Below are 12,866 nucleotides of genomic sequence, written 5' to 3'. Positions count from 1 at the left end.
AAGATATTATTAATTAATATCCAAATTACATCAATATCAAGGATTATTCCAAATTTAATTAATGAGGAATTATAAGTGTATGATTTTATTTTATTTTATCTCTTTTCCATCTCACACTACTCAGAAAATCTCTTTTTTTCACCATATCACTTATGGCTTTTTTAGTTTTCTTTCTCTCTTTCTTTTCGTTTTCTTCCATACCCCTATCTACCTCAACTCACATTTAACATTTTCCTAATTAAGAGACTCTTAGCTCCATCTCCTATTTGTTGTACACTTGAACTTTATCATCATAAATTCATCAATAAAATTGGACGGATCAATTGATTATTTCTTTTATTCTTAATTATAATAGTTTTTTTAGAAATTTATTTGTCTTTTTTATATAAAAAATTTAATTTTTAAATGTATTAATTATTTTTTTCTACCTATCTTTACTCGTTATTTTTTTCAAACATTAATAAAATATAATTAAGTGGAAAGAAGATAAGAAAAGAATAATTTTAAAATATAATATAAATAGTTGATAATTCTAATCTGACTAAATAAATAAATTATTTAGGTAACTTAAATTAATTAAAAGATCTTAGGCATGGAGGGAATGTTTTTCTTGAGAGAATTATATCAAACAATTGTTCACCTTGTCCAATGTCTCATGCCACTTTACGTGTAACGTGTGTTCATGTCTTGTTTTAAGTGTCTTGTACTATAAGGTACGAGCTCTTTCTATGTACGTGGCGCTAGGTTAGTGCAGGAGTACAAGATATTTTTTGAGGGAGTGACAGAAAATAAGATATATATTGAATGAAAAAAATTGTTATAAGATAAATTGAGACCTGTTTAATCAATGCATTCACTACTAAAAAATATATGAGAGAAACAGTACTAGAACCCATAAAATAAACATGAAGAATATTCCATTGCTAAAATAAAATAAGAAATTTAATTTTTTTTATACCATTAACGTGAAATATTTTAATTAATTTGTTCATTTAATTATTTGAGTTAGCAATCATTTAAGGAACAATTTAAATTATTAATGATTTTATTTAGAATCAAGTTAGTATATCATTCATTTTTTAGAAATTAATTACGTGTTAAAAGTTATACAAAATAATTATAAGATTAACATATCTCATCTAAACAGTTAATTTTATCTGGATAAATGAAGTAAAATGTAAGAGAGAGGGAGGGGGACTTTAACATTCTGTTTATGTTTTTTTAGGAAAATTATTTTTATTTTAAATTAAAAGCATGTTTACAAATTATAAAGAAAAATAATATTATAAAAACAATTTCCTAAAAGCTTATATCCAAGTTCACTGTAAATGTTAATTATCACAAGAATCAAACACAACCCTTAAAAGCCAAAAATTGACCACCCTTTTATCAGGTGAACGTATTATGTCTTGTCCCTACAAGCTTAGGAAAAGATAAGTTGCATATTGTAACATATAGGATAATATCATGGCGTGAGATCATATCCTTCGTCCATGGAAAAAGAGAGAATAAAAAAAAGAGTTTGAGTTGGTTGCCATATTTCATAGCTGGTGTAAACCTTTTAGTAAAAGACAACGCAAAAATAGAAAGGAAAAAAAAATATTACCTTATTACTTTGACACTTTTTTACTTTATATATTCTCAAAACTTAGCAAAAGCTTTCACTCACATCACAATCCTATTACCATAGAGGTTACCCTGGCAATGGCATCACACTTCAATAATTGGATTTCATTTTCATTGATGTTTCTCATTAAAACGAGTTAACAACACAAGACTCGAGCAACATGCTACTTTATCTACGGTACATGTGTGTGACATGGGCATAGCATAAGATTAATTAAAAGATATATCCAAACAATAGTCTCACGCCTAAAATGTACGAAAACAATGGGTGAAAGAACAACAAATTGGTGGAAATCAACATCAATTAGAAAAATATCCTTAAATTTTCGATGACAACATAAATTTATGTATGCCACTTTGCTATTTTCAATTATCTTGTTTTCGTAAGATCACGTATTTAGCCCTAATTATGATAGCCTCCGTGTTGTTGAACATTTAATGAATGCTATTGGTCAATTAGTTACATAGCTTAGAAAACAATGATAAGGGTAAGTTTGAATAAATTTATTTAAAAATATTTATAAAAATAAAATATTTTATAAGTTAAAATTGATTTAAACACTTTATTTTTTCTATAAGTTAAACAAAAAATTTCTATAAATATTAAAGTATATAAACTAATTTTAATCTACTTGTAAAAAAATAATCAAATGAATCCATCAAGACTAACTTATTTTAACTTCCTAATTAACCTTAATGTTAGGCAAAATTACCAATTGACACCCTTAAGAAAAAAAAATTTAAAATGTGGGTTCTTTTTTCGATTCTTTTAGAAAAGGTGTAGGTTTACACATTATAGAAAGGGGTTGTGTTGGCATTGCAAGCCTATACATTTATTTTAGAACATTGCAAGTCTATATGCATTCTCATTCATGAATTTAAATAATTATTTGTTATTTTTAATTCCTCTATTTTCCCTGAAATTTCACTATTTTTAGATTTTATTTTACAAAATATTTTCGACAGAATTTAAGAAAAAAAATTTTCCAACAGAAATATATTAGTGAAACTTTTATTTTAAATCAGCAAACCCTAAAAAAAAACTATTTCAAAATTTTATACACAGCACCTGTTACCGAAGCAGTCACCCGGCATCATCATTCAATAATTGCTTTTCATTTATTAAATTGTTTGGTGCTTCTCATCAATGACCAAACATTGACATCGATTAGAATATCCACATTTTCTCAGATAATAGAATATCTTCTTCCAATTTCCTATCCTATTTTCATATACCTCATTGTTGAACATTGGGTTTTAGTTGGTAATTACCTGCTAGTATCGTTTATAATAGAAGAATTATCGTTTTATATTTACCAACATGGAATAACTCGTGATTTTTTAAAGAATTATTGTATCAATTAAAATAAAGGAACTTAATTAGTTAAAAAAATATCTCGAGAAAGTAAAATCACATTATCTGAATTAAAGAAATTAAAGATAGAGTTAAAATCAACATCTATAGCTTTCTTCCCCTTCATGTATTGGTAAGTCTCAACCTCAAATTACTTCCAATTCCATATGGATCCCTACTTTTTGCCCATCAAAACACTAAAGAGAATAATCTTATCCGAGCACAACAACCATCCTTGATCCTACCTCGAAATTTCAAAGGGATAGTTTAACTTCATTTAAAAATAAAATAATACCCCTCTTTTTTACCTATATTAATAATATAAAATGTTAATTTTCTTTATATATTATGATTATTATAATTATTGAAATATTTTTGTTTTCAGAGAAACTTTTTATGATGTTTATAATAAATTTTTTATTTTCGTGGCACTGAAAGAAGAATAAAATGGGCAGAAATTTGATTGTTTGTCCACATTATTTTGTCCCTTTCAAAAAACAGATTGAGTTGCTTCAAGTTCCTGCAGGTATTTGTTTTTTTCTGTATGCAAAATCATTTTCTTACTTCCTATTTCAGGTTCCAATCATCAGCCAAAATAACAAGCATATTATTAAAGCCCACTAAAGTTTTATCTAAGAAGGGCAATTTTTTCCCTCTAATTATTTTGATGAATGAACGAGCAAATGAAAAAAAAAAAAAAAAAACGAGCACGGGATTAACTACCAGTCTCATAAAAAAGTGTGGAATATGAGTCCTAATCATGCTTCTATCTTAAATACTTGAAACAAAACTTTACGGGTAATGAATAAATACTCCATTAAATATTTGAAAAAACAAGTTTTATCCTCCTTAATGATCACAATGAAAATTGCTATAATAATTAAAAATGAATGAATTTTTATGTAATTTCATAAAATCTCATAAGGTAATTAATGTGATTTATCTAATTATTTATGTAACTTATTTTTTCAATTTATAAAAGAAAATTTAATAAAAATAAAATTGGATTAGGTATGACATAAAAATTAAGGTATGACATAAAATCTCATAAGATTGTAAAAATTAAATTCCTTTATAAAAATGTGAGACATTGATATGTAAAATTCAAATTTAATTTTTAAATATTAGAAAGGTGCGACCAATTACTCTTATAAATAATTTAATTTAATGGTAAATTGATCCATAAATCTTCTAATTTAATATCAAATTAATCATAAAAAATATAACTAAATATCAAAATTATTCTTAAATATTACACTTTAATAATAAAATGATATTACAAATTGAACTAATTTATTGTCATTTGAAAACTAAATTTTCATTTTTTCCATCGGATATCCCTTTGTAATTACTTTACATTTTGAGAATAAATCTAACTATTTATCTAATAATAATTCACCCTTAGAAAACACAAACACAAGTGCAACAGAAAATGCATTGTGAGCAGAGTTTCTGATATTCTAAAATAAATGAAGCTATGATATTTCCTCCACTAATAAGAGCAGAGAGCCTTCCTCTCCACGCTACAAATACAATGCTCACTTCTCTTTTTGACTCCATTCACTTTCCTCCAATGCCAACAAATCCTCATCACAATCAAAAAAACAAACCATTTCTCTATTCTCCCAATATATATATATATATATAACCCCTCTCATTCTTCTCACACAAACCCAACAACAAAATGCTTGAATTTAATGCATTCCACTTTCACCTCACTCACATCATTTTCTCCCTCATTTTCAACCTTTCTAAAGCACAATCCTCCATGGAGCCAGTTCCCGCCTACATCACCCACCACAGCTGGGAGCCTTCCGTCGCCATCACCGTCGCCGCCATCATCTTCGCCCTCCTCCTCATGGCTATCATCTCAGTCTACCTCCGCCGTTGCGCCCAGTCTCACATCATCATCACCACCACCACCTTACCCTGCTCCTGCTCCCAGGGGATCAACAAGGACCTCCTCAACACGTTCCCAACGCTCTTTTACTCCAACATCAAGGACCTCAATAAGGCCAACCAAACGCTCGAATGCGCCGTCTGTCTAACGGATTTCACTCACAAAGACTCGCTTAGGCTGCTGCCCAAATGCAATCACGTGTTCCACCCTCATTGCATTGATTCCTGGCTGACATCTCACGTGACATGTCCCGTTTGTCGCGCGAATCTCAGCCAGGAATCATCATGCCATGTTTCCATAACCGTCCCTCCTCATGGCGAGGAGGGAAGTTTGGGAAACATGACGACGACGACAACAACAACAGAAGCCACCCAAGTTGAGCAAAGGCCAAGCAATGACATCAACCAGGATTGTGTTGGAGATCCCACATCAACTAGTGATACTACCAAAATAATATATATAAGCGAGGAACAACATTCGTCTAGTGAGCTAGCTTGTGAGGTTGAGTTAGGTTCAAAGACGAATGTTAGGAATTCTACTATCACTAATATTGGTGATGGGGTTGTTGCGTCGGAGAGAAACCTTTCGAGGTCGAACTCGACGGGGCATTCCCTTGTGGAGGAGCAAGGGAAGGGTGTGGAGAGGTACACGTTGAGGTTGCCCGAAGATGTGAGGAGGTACATTCTAGTGAACCATGGAAGAACTGTTCAACGTTCCGCGAGTGTTAAGGGGGGGTGTTGGAGTGACAGCGAAGAGAGTTACGTGGGGAAGAGGGTGGAGAAGAGGTGGGTGATCTGCACGCCGCCATTTGTGGCGCAACATGGTTGAAGAATTTCGTCGAACAATTGGTCTGCGTTCTGCGTTGCGCCTTCTATAAAGGGTCGTTGTCAATTCTTGCAAGAGATTGTGAGAGTTTGGTGTTACAGAGATGAAGCAGAGGACTGAAATGGAAGAAGAGTAGAGTTCTCAATGATCGAGTCAACTCGTTATGTTTCAACCCTATTGGCTTATGAGTCAACTCGTTTTCTTTCTTTCCTTTTTTTTGCTTATTTTTTGGGGTGAGAGTGTGTGGGATCAGTGGCTCATTTGCACATTGTGTTATTTATTCATTTATAATATACCTAGTATTGTTAGTCTAATTATTTTCTTATCATCTTGACTATATGAATTTAAGGGCACTTGGTTTTGTCGGACTTTGTAAATCGTTGAATCTGATACTTTTTTTGTTTTTGGTAAAGTTGAATCTGATCTTTATAGTATTTTATTATTTACACAACCTGCTATATGTTGTTTTCTCCCCCTTGATTTTCATACTAATATTTTTTTATGAATTTAATTGATAGCACTGACACAAAGAAGACGTAAACCTCTTATTATTAAGCCGATTTTAGTAGATATTTTTTAATTTCTTTCATAAAAATAATAGAGTTTAATTTGTATGTATATAAAGGTTTTTATAGTTTCAATAAAAAGAAATAATCTTAAATATTTTTTTAAGCAATTTATTATGATCAAAAGATAATATATAAAATTTAAATTGTAAGCGAATTATAATTAAATTAAAAAATATTACTTCTGTAAAAGTTTCCAACTGTGATGAAAAATTTTCGCACTCGAGGCATGTAATATTGAAGACATAATTCGATTATGTTGAACGCTTTTATATCAATCTAGGATATTAAATAGGGTGTTTCTTAATGTTATAAAATGTGTAATTTCACCTGAAAATAGCTTCATTTTTAATTTTCTCATGAATTAAGAAGCTAATTGTGAACTAGTAGTTATTTGAAAATTTTCAATTTCAAAATCAAAACAAAATAAAAAAGAAAGCATTCTTGTATAAGAGGATAAAAATGAAATAAATGACCAAGCTTTCTCGTGAACTGATACTTAAGAAGCAACAGCTTTCTCGTTACATCAAGCCTTCTTACCCTTGAGATAAGAATCAAACCTAAAGAAAAAGTATCTTGTGAGTTTATCTTTAAAATAAACTAAAGATGTATGACACTTCAAATTGAATAAATGATCCATACACTAATATAATATCACTTCAAGGAATTATGAATATTTTATAAACGAATTATGCTCACCTTCCTCCATTAAGTTCTCATCAAAATCAACAACTATATTTCAAAGCCATTTAAATGGCTAAAGATATCATAGTGCCTTTCATTATCAAAGAGAAACGAAGGCAATTTAATTGCTTACAAACACGGCTTGTAAGCGGCACTGGAGTTTGGATTGATTTTACTTTTTGAATGATATCAAAGTGACATAATGATGTTCAAACGATAAATTACAAAACTAAAAAGTTTAAAGCAGTTTGCATGATCGTAAAAGCTGAAAAGAGCACCGTATCGGTTTTTAATCCTAAAAAATTTCTCAAAGATAAGCTTCACTCTTGCACAACGGTACAAGCTGCTCCTCGCGACAAATATTCTAAATAAACCATCTATTTGGCCTGTAAATAATTACTCTCTTCTAAATTATTCTTAAAATAAGATAATAATACCTATACAACAATAATAACAAAATCTTATCCAACTAAGTGAAACCAACTCCATAAATCACACAATGTTATTAAGTTTGAAATCTCAATTGATAATTTCTAATAGAGAATAGCACTTTATAGATGAAATTGATAGTTTATTCTTGCTACTGAATTTACTTGGCTAAAAAACACAGACCTACCAAATCTCTTACAAGCTAAAGCACCACAACCAAGAGGGGGAGCATCATGCACAAGAGACCAAAGAAATATACAGTATTAGGAGAACCTAATATTCTGTTTCGTGGCCAAGACAAATTCGGATAAGTTTTAGATTAATTAATGTTATTTGCATATTCACACGAAAACCCAAATTAAGATAATGACGCATCAAACTCCTCGTAATGACAAATCACAATCACTTTTTGCCATTATTGGTGCTTTATATAACATGTGGTTGCTGAGATTACAAATATAGGTCAAGACTTTGGCTGATTTTGGTTTGTAACGTATGACAAGTGTGCCTCCCAATTTCTCCAGTTTTCTGGTCCAACAAGGTTTCACCAAATGACGTGACAATGAGTCCTTTTAAGCTGTTTGATTTGAAGGAGAAGACCCTAACATGATAGGCTTTTGTCTTTCCCTGGATGTTATCTGTGGCTCTTGAAAAGCAAGGAAAATAAGAAGGATAACATTAGCATGTAGCCTCCAATTTCACAAAGTAAATGTAAGGCACGGAAAATGGAAGAGACAAAAAGAAATACGAAATGCAAAATTGACATGTCCTGAACTATGTTTGTTAGTATTCAAAGCATCAATATGTTACTATTTGGTGTCCTTTACTATCTTCACACCTATGCAAGAGACACACTTGTATGTGAAACAGAGCCTAACACGATATGCAAACTACATGTAAAAAAAATGTAAAAATTTAGAGTATTTTAATGTATATGATAAGGTAATTTATTTGAAGATTACTTTAGCCATCTAATTATGCCAAAATGGAAACTGCCGCAGCTTTCCACCCTTTTAAAATTGAAATGGCAGCTTTGCCAGGTCTTTCAATGTGGCAGAATGAGGTTGCATTTGCATATTATCCGCGCAATGAAAACCCTATATTCTTGCTTATTATTTTAGCAACTAATTTATGGCAGGTTTCCATGAATGTTCTAATTCAAAGCTGCCTTGTAAATAAATTATAAAGGCTTATTCTTGCATATTAAACATAAAATGAATCATTTTCTGATTAGGAAAGAAAATTAAAGTGTGTAACTAATGGTGATTGAAAGAAATGCCAAAAAAGCTATCACTTTACTCCAAGAATCTGCCAAGTTCTTTTTGTGAGGTGTAAGCTATTGCGTATGGGACAACGGCCTTTTGGATTGTACAGTCTTTTAATTAAGTATTGTTAAAGGTCTATATTTAGATCAATAATTTAGAAAAAAGGTAGAATAAATCAGAATGCTACTGAGATTGGACATTTAGATATTTAAATTGAGCATCTTAGTATCAATAAGATAAAATGTGTTAGGATTGTTGCTTTTTATAGTTAATTAAAAAAAGATGTGATCTTTCAGGATGAACTTCAAGGAGTTATATGCAACATGCCCCCACCTACTATTCATATATTAGAAATTGAATATTGGGTTACTTGAAGACAAGATTGGGGAAAAGCATCTAAATTAAAGATGAGAAGGACATATACTAGTAAACAAGCACGTAAAGAGAAATTTTGAGAGTTTTTCAAAGTTGGGATTGCTTGATTGAAGTGGAGAGGAAACCACTATCGATGCAAAGATTGCAAAACACTTTTTTTTGGGGTAGGAGTGATCGTCTTGATTCAAAAAAATAGAACAAGATAAGAAGAAGAAAAAGTAACGTGTGCAAATAGATAGTGTAAGAATAATTAAAGGGTTTTTCCTAGCAATGCCAATAAAAGGCAGTGACCCCTTGTAGTTGTTGCAACCTAAGCTGTACAGCAACCATGTGAGACCCACAGTAAGATAGACTCAGATGCAATAACAGAATCTTATTCATGGACATATGTACACAGGGAAAGAGCCTCAAAGGGAAGAATTCCAATTTCCAACTATTCTAGTCTACATCATATAATCTAGCTCCATTAAATTGAAACTTCCCGGTGTTGCTCCTTTTTACACAGATTATTAAAGTGGATTTTATTTTTTCTAACAAAATCTTTTCCAATTTTTTTAAACTACTAAATTCATATATTTCCCCCTTTCATCAACTATTATTTAAGAGAAGAAAAAAAATCCAGAACAGTCTCACTTCACGTCCTTTTTCTCTCTCTTTTCTCAAAAGTGGTAAAAGTAGGCAGAGGGACCAAGAATTTATAAATATGAATAACCTTTCCCCTAAACCCTGAACGAAAGGAAGAAATTCTGAAGTACCCCGGATATAAAATAGCACTCATAGTACTATGGAACATGTACTATAGCAATTAGTGAGGATTAGCACTAAAAATAAACAAATGAGATCTAGGATTAAAGTAAGGGATTATAATAATCGACGTCACACACGTTGACACCTAAATGTTTCTAAGAATCCCTAACTATGAAGACACCAAAAGTTTTGGAAATGTTGTTGAGACACTTTTTCTAATGTCATATGTTGCTTCACAACTGTCCTCTACAAAACGAAATATATATTCCAAAGAGGGGGTTAATGGAAGGAAAGGAAAGATAAATCTTACTAGAAATGAGAGCCTTTGGTCTGTTCTTGAACAGAATCTTATGTCTAATGACTCCAACAACTTGCAGCTCCACCTTACAACCACTTTCTCCATCAGGATGCTTTACTTTCTTGAGCACCACCATTGGCTTCTTCAAGGGAACCTTTGACCCTGTCAGTTCATGGTATCCAACAGTGAAGGTGTAGACTTCCTAACAACAAAAGTCATGAACACAAAAGATTATTAGTTTACCATAAACTAAAAAAATTGAAATATTTTAGTTGGTAACCATTGATTTAGTACCCAACTTGGGTCAAACAGTCCATGGTTTAATTGAATCCACTATTTTTGGTAGGAAATCATTTTTTAATTACTATAAAAGTATAATTGCATTCATTCTGTCCGTACCTTTTCTAATTCTACTATGATAGCCTCATAACCAAAGAAAAGGTAACACTTTCTTTAGTTTTTTAAGATGACAAATCTTCAATTTGGACCTTGGACCCTACTACTCACTTTAGACATTGTTATTACTCTATTTTTCTCTTTTTTGGAGCTACATCTCTCACACTGCATTTGCTAATAACTAAAAAATATTTCTCTTCGATCTCAAACTATCATACTTTTATTTTTATTTATATTTTTTATATTTAATCTTCTTAATTAGCTATATATTTCAATTTAAAAATCATCTTATACTATAATTTAAACTCTTTATTACAAATTAGGAATATAATTTATACATTCAAAATATGTACTTTTTACAAAAATTTAATTACTAAGTAGGTTCTTGATCTAATTGAATTTTTTTTAATAGGCCTCCAAACTATTTTTTTTAATTGAATTGATAATGTAAATTCTTTGTAATTGAGCTCAACCACCATAAATTCTCTCATTTCCTAGCGGTTTCAAGCAGCAAAAAGCTAACCTCTGAACTTATTTTTTTAGTTTAGAGATTCAATTAAAAAAATAATAATTTAAGGACCCATTCAAAAAATTTCAAAGATCTATTTTAATAATTTAATCCATTATAAATTTCAATTATAACATAATTTATATATTTCAAATGTTTAATTATTATAAATTTATAAATATTTATCATGCATAATACATAGGCAAAAATCACAACAATCTAAAATAAGTCAGCATTTTTGAAGTAACAGTAATTTGAAACCTAAAATGTAATAAGCAACAAGCAATAACAAAAATATAATAATTAATCCAATTACTACACTTTCATATATCTTCTGACAGAAACATATCAATAATATTCTTATAAAATACTACTCTAGTGAGCAGAACCCTAAAAGTAGAGAAATGTTTTGAACTGCGAATTCGGAATACTCTATAATGACGCAGCGTCGGTGATTCTAGCCTAGTATTATTATCAGTCAGTCAAATTGGTTCATAAATTCGTTAGTCAAAAGGAAACTTTGAATTACAATCGCAAATTACTAAAACCTTGGAAGAATTGAATGCGGAATATAAATTGATTGGTGAGTGTGGAAAAGGGGAGAACCTGAGAAGAAGGACGACAGAGAGTGCCGATTTGAAGGTTTGGGAGGGAATCGTGGAATCCAGGCTGTGGCTCCACCACTCCTTGTAGTTCTATGACGCCCCATTCCTCGCAGTTTCCTTCTCCACAGTTGCAACGAACTCGAATCTGCATCTTTTCTCTCGCTTTTTCTCTCTACGGAATACAGAGGCTGAACCGCGAGAATTGGGAATTTTATTGCGTTTGTGCTTTCGCGGCAAAATCGCTTTCTTTTCCCGCGCTATTTGGAGCAAAATGGAGAGGAAAAAAGAAGAAAAAAAAGTAATAATTTTATAATGAGAAAAGACCAGAAAATAAATAAATTAGATCTCGTATCGTATTTAATAATCTTCTTTCCTAACTTATAATTTCAATTAATTAAAGAATATATATTTAAAAATGTTAAATAATACTTTCTTCTATCCCATTAATGAACATACCATGTGAATTAGAGCCACTTATCCCATTAATGAAAAATATAAGAATAAATAGTAGTATACGTATTGATAACATAATTTTTCTTACATTATCGTTTAATTGTAAATTATCAGTATAATAAATTTAATAATTATTTAAAAATTATATAATTTATTAATTGAATAATAATATGAATACTTTCTATTAAAAATTCTATTAAATTTAGTAAATAAAAAACTGAAAATATTTCCACGTGTGATCTTATTCCTCTTGGTGCTTTTGATAACTTCAATAGAATAAAGTCATTAACAAAATGATATGACAATAAAAGTATTTTTTTTCTTCTTTATATGAAGCATAATACTAGAAAAATTGCCAATTTAAGAATTTGATTTGGGCTCCTAAGAGTCTTTTCTTTTCTTTTCGGTGAGTTGCTTGTTTCCACAGAAAATTTGAAAACACTAGTTAATTTTCATTCTAATAGTAGAAGTAACAAATTAGGCCACCCTTCTAATTTAACCCCATCAAACAAAGGTGTGAAAAAAAAAGTGAATTCAAATCCTTCTAAATTCTTTTACAAGCTGTAGATTTGTTGGCATGACCAATCGAGTCATCCCAAATTGAGTCAATTTATTCAAGTCTAAATTTATATTAATTTTGTCAAAAAATAAAATTAAAATAATAAATAATGTTAGGTCAAATAGATTTGATTATTTTAGATTTATATTGGATCACCGATCCATTTATTCAGTGTTTTGATCCCTTAATTTTCACAACTTAGTCTATATCTAATAATAGAACTTAATTGAATTCTTAACTTATTTTTACATGTTGCTGTCATAAAACAAACTGATT

The 12,866-nt window shown here is 30.4% G+C and overlaps 2 protein-coding genes across 2 annotated transcripts; one reads left to right on the top strand and one right to left on the bottom strand.

The window, feature by feature from the left end:
* The first annotated feature begins 4,222 nt into the window (after window positions 1-4,222).
* On the top strand, window positions 4,223-6,082 carry LOC100809056 (E3 ubiquitin-protein ligase ATL6). The gene has a single exon (XM_003548155.5). It carries the CDS (start codon window positions 4,665-4,667, stop codon window positions 5,706-5,708), a length of 1,044 nt encoding a protein of 347 aa, XP_003548203.1. The 5' UTR covers window positions 4,223-4,664; the 3' UTR covers window positions 5,709-6,082.
* A 1,691-nt stretch (window positions 6,083-7,773) lies between these two features.
* On the bottom strand, window positions 7,774-11,851 carry LOC100807992 (putative uncharacterized protein DDB_G0287975). Its single transcript, XM_003548153.5, has 3 exons — window positions 11,580-11,851; window positions 10,082-10,271; window positions 7,774-8,030 (listed from the first exon to the last, which is right to left on the bottom strand). Exons 1-3 carry the CDS (start codon window positions 11,727-11,729, stop codon window positions 7,957-7,959), a joined length of 414 nt encoding a protein of 137 aa, XP_003548201.1. The 5' UTR covers window positions 11,730-11,851; the 3' UTR covers window positions 7,774-7,956.
* Between the last annotated feature and the right edge of the window lie 1,015 nt (window positions 11,852-12,866).

This window comes from Glycine max, chromosome 16, assembly GCF_000004515.6.
Source record: "Glycine max cultivar Williams 82 chromosome 16, Glycine_max_v4.0, whole genome shotgun sequence".
Classification (NCBI taxonomy): domain Eukaryota; kingdom Viridiplantae; phylum Streptophyta; class Magnoliopsida; order Fabales; family Fabaceae; genus Glycine; species Glycine max.
This window is presented reverse-complemented; position numbering and strand designations above follow the sequence as displayed.

Bases quoted from the DNA above. Each gene is read 5' to 3' on its own strand.
- LOC100807992 (XM_003548153.5), bottom strand. From the start codon at position 11,729: ATGCAGATTCGAGTTCGTTGCAACTGTGGAGAAGGAAACTGCGAGGAA. The intron at 10,272-11,579 runs GTTCTCCCCTTT...TTTTGTTGTTAG, and splicing joins TCTGTCGTCCTTCTTCTCAG to GAAGTCTACACCTTCACTGT. The intron at 8,031-10,081 runs GTAAGATTTATC...TTGCTTTTCAAG, and splicing joins ACCAAAGGCTCTCATTTCTA to AGCCACAGATAACATCCAGG.
- LOC100809056 (XM_003548155.5), top strand. From the start codon at position 4,665: ATGCTTGAATTTAATGCATTCCACTTTCACCTCACTCACATCATTTTC.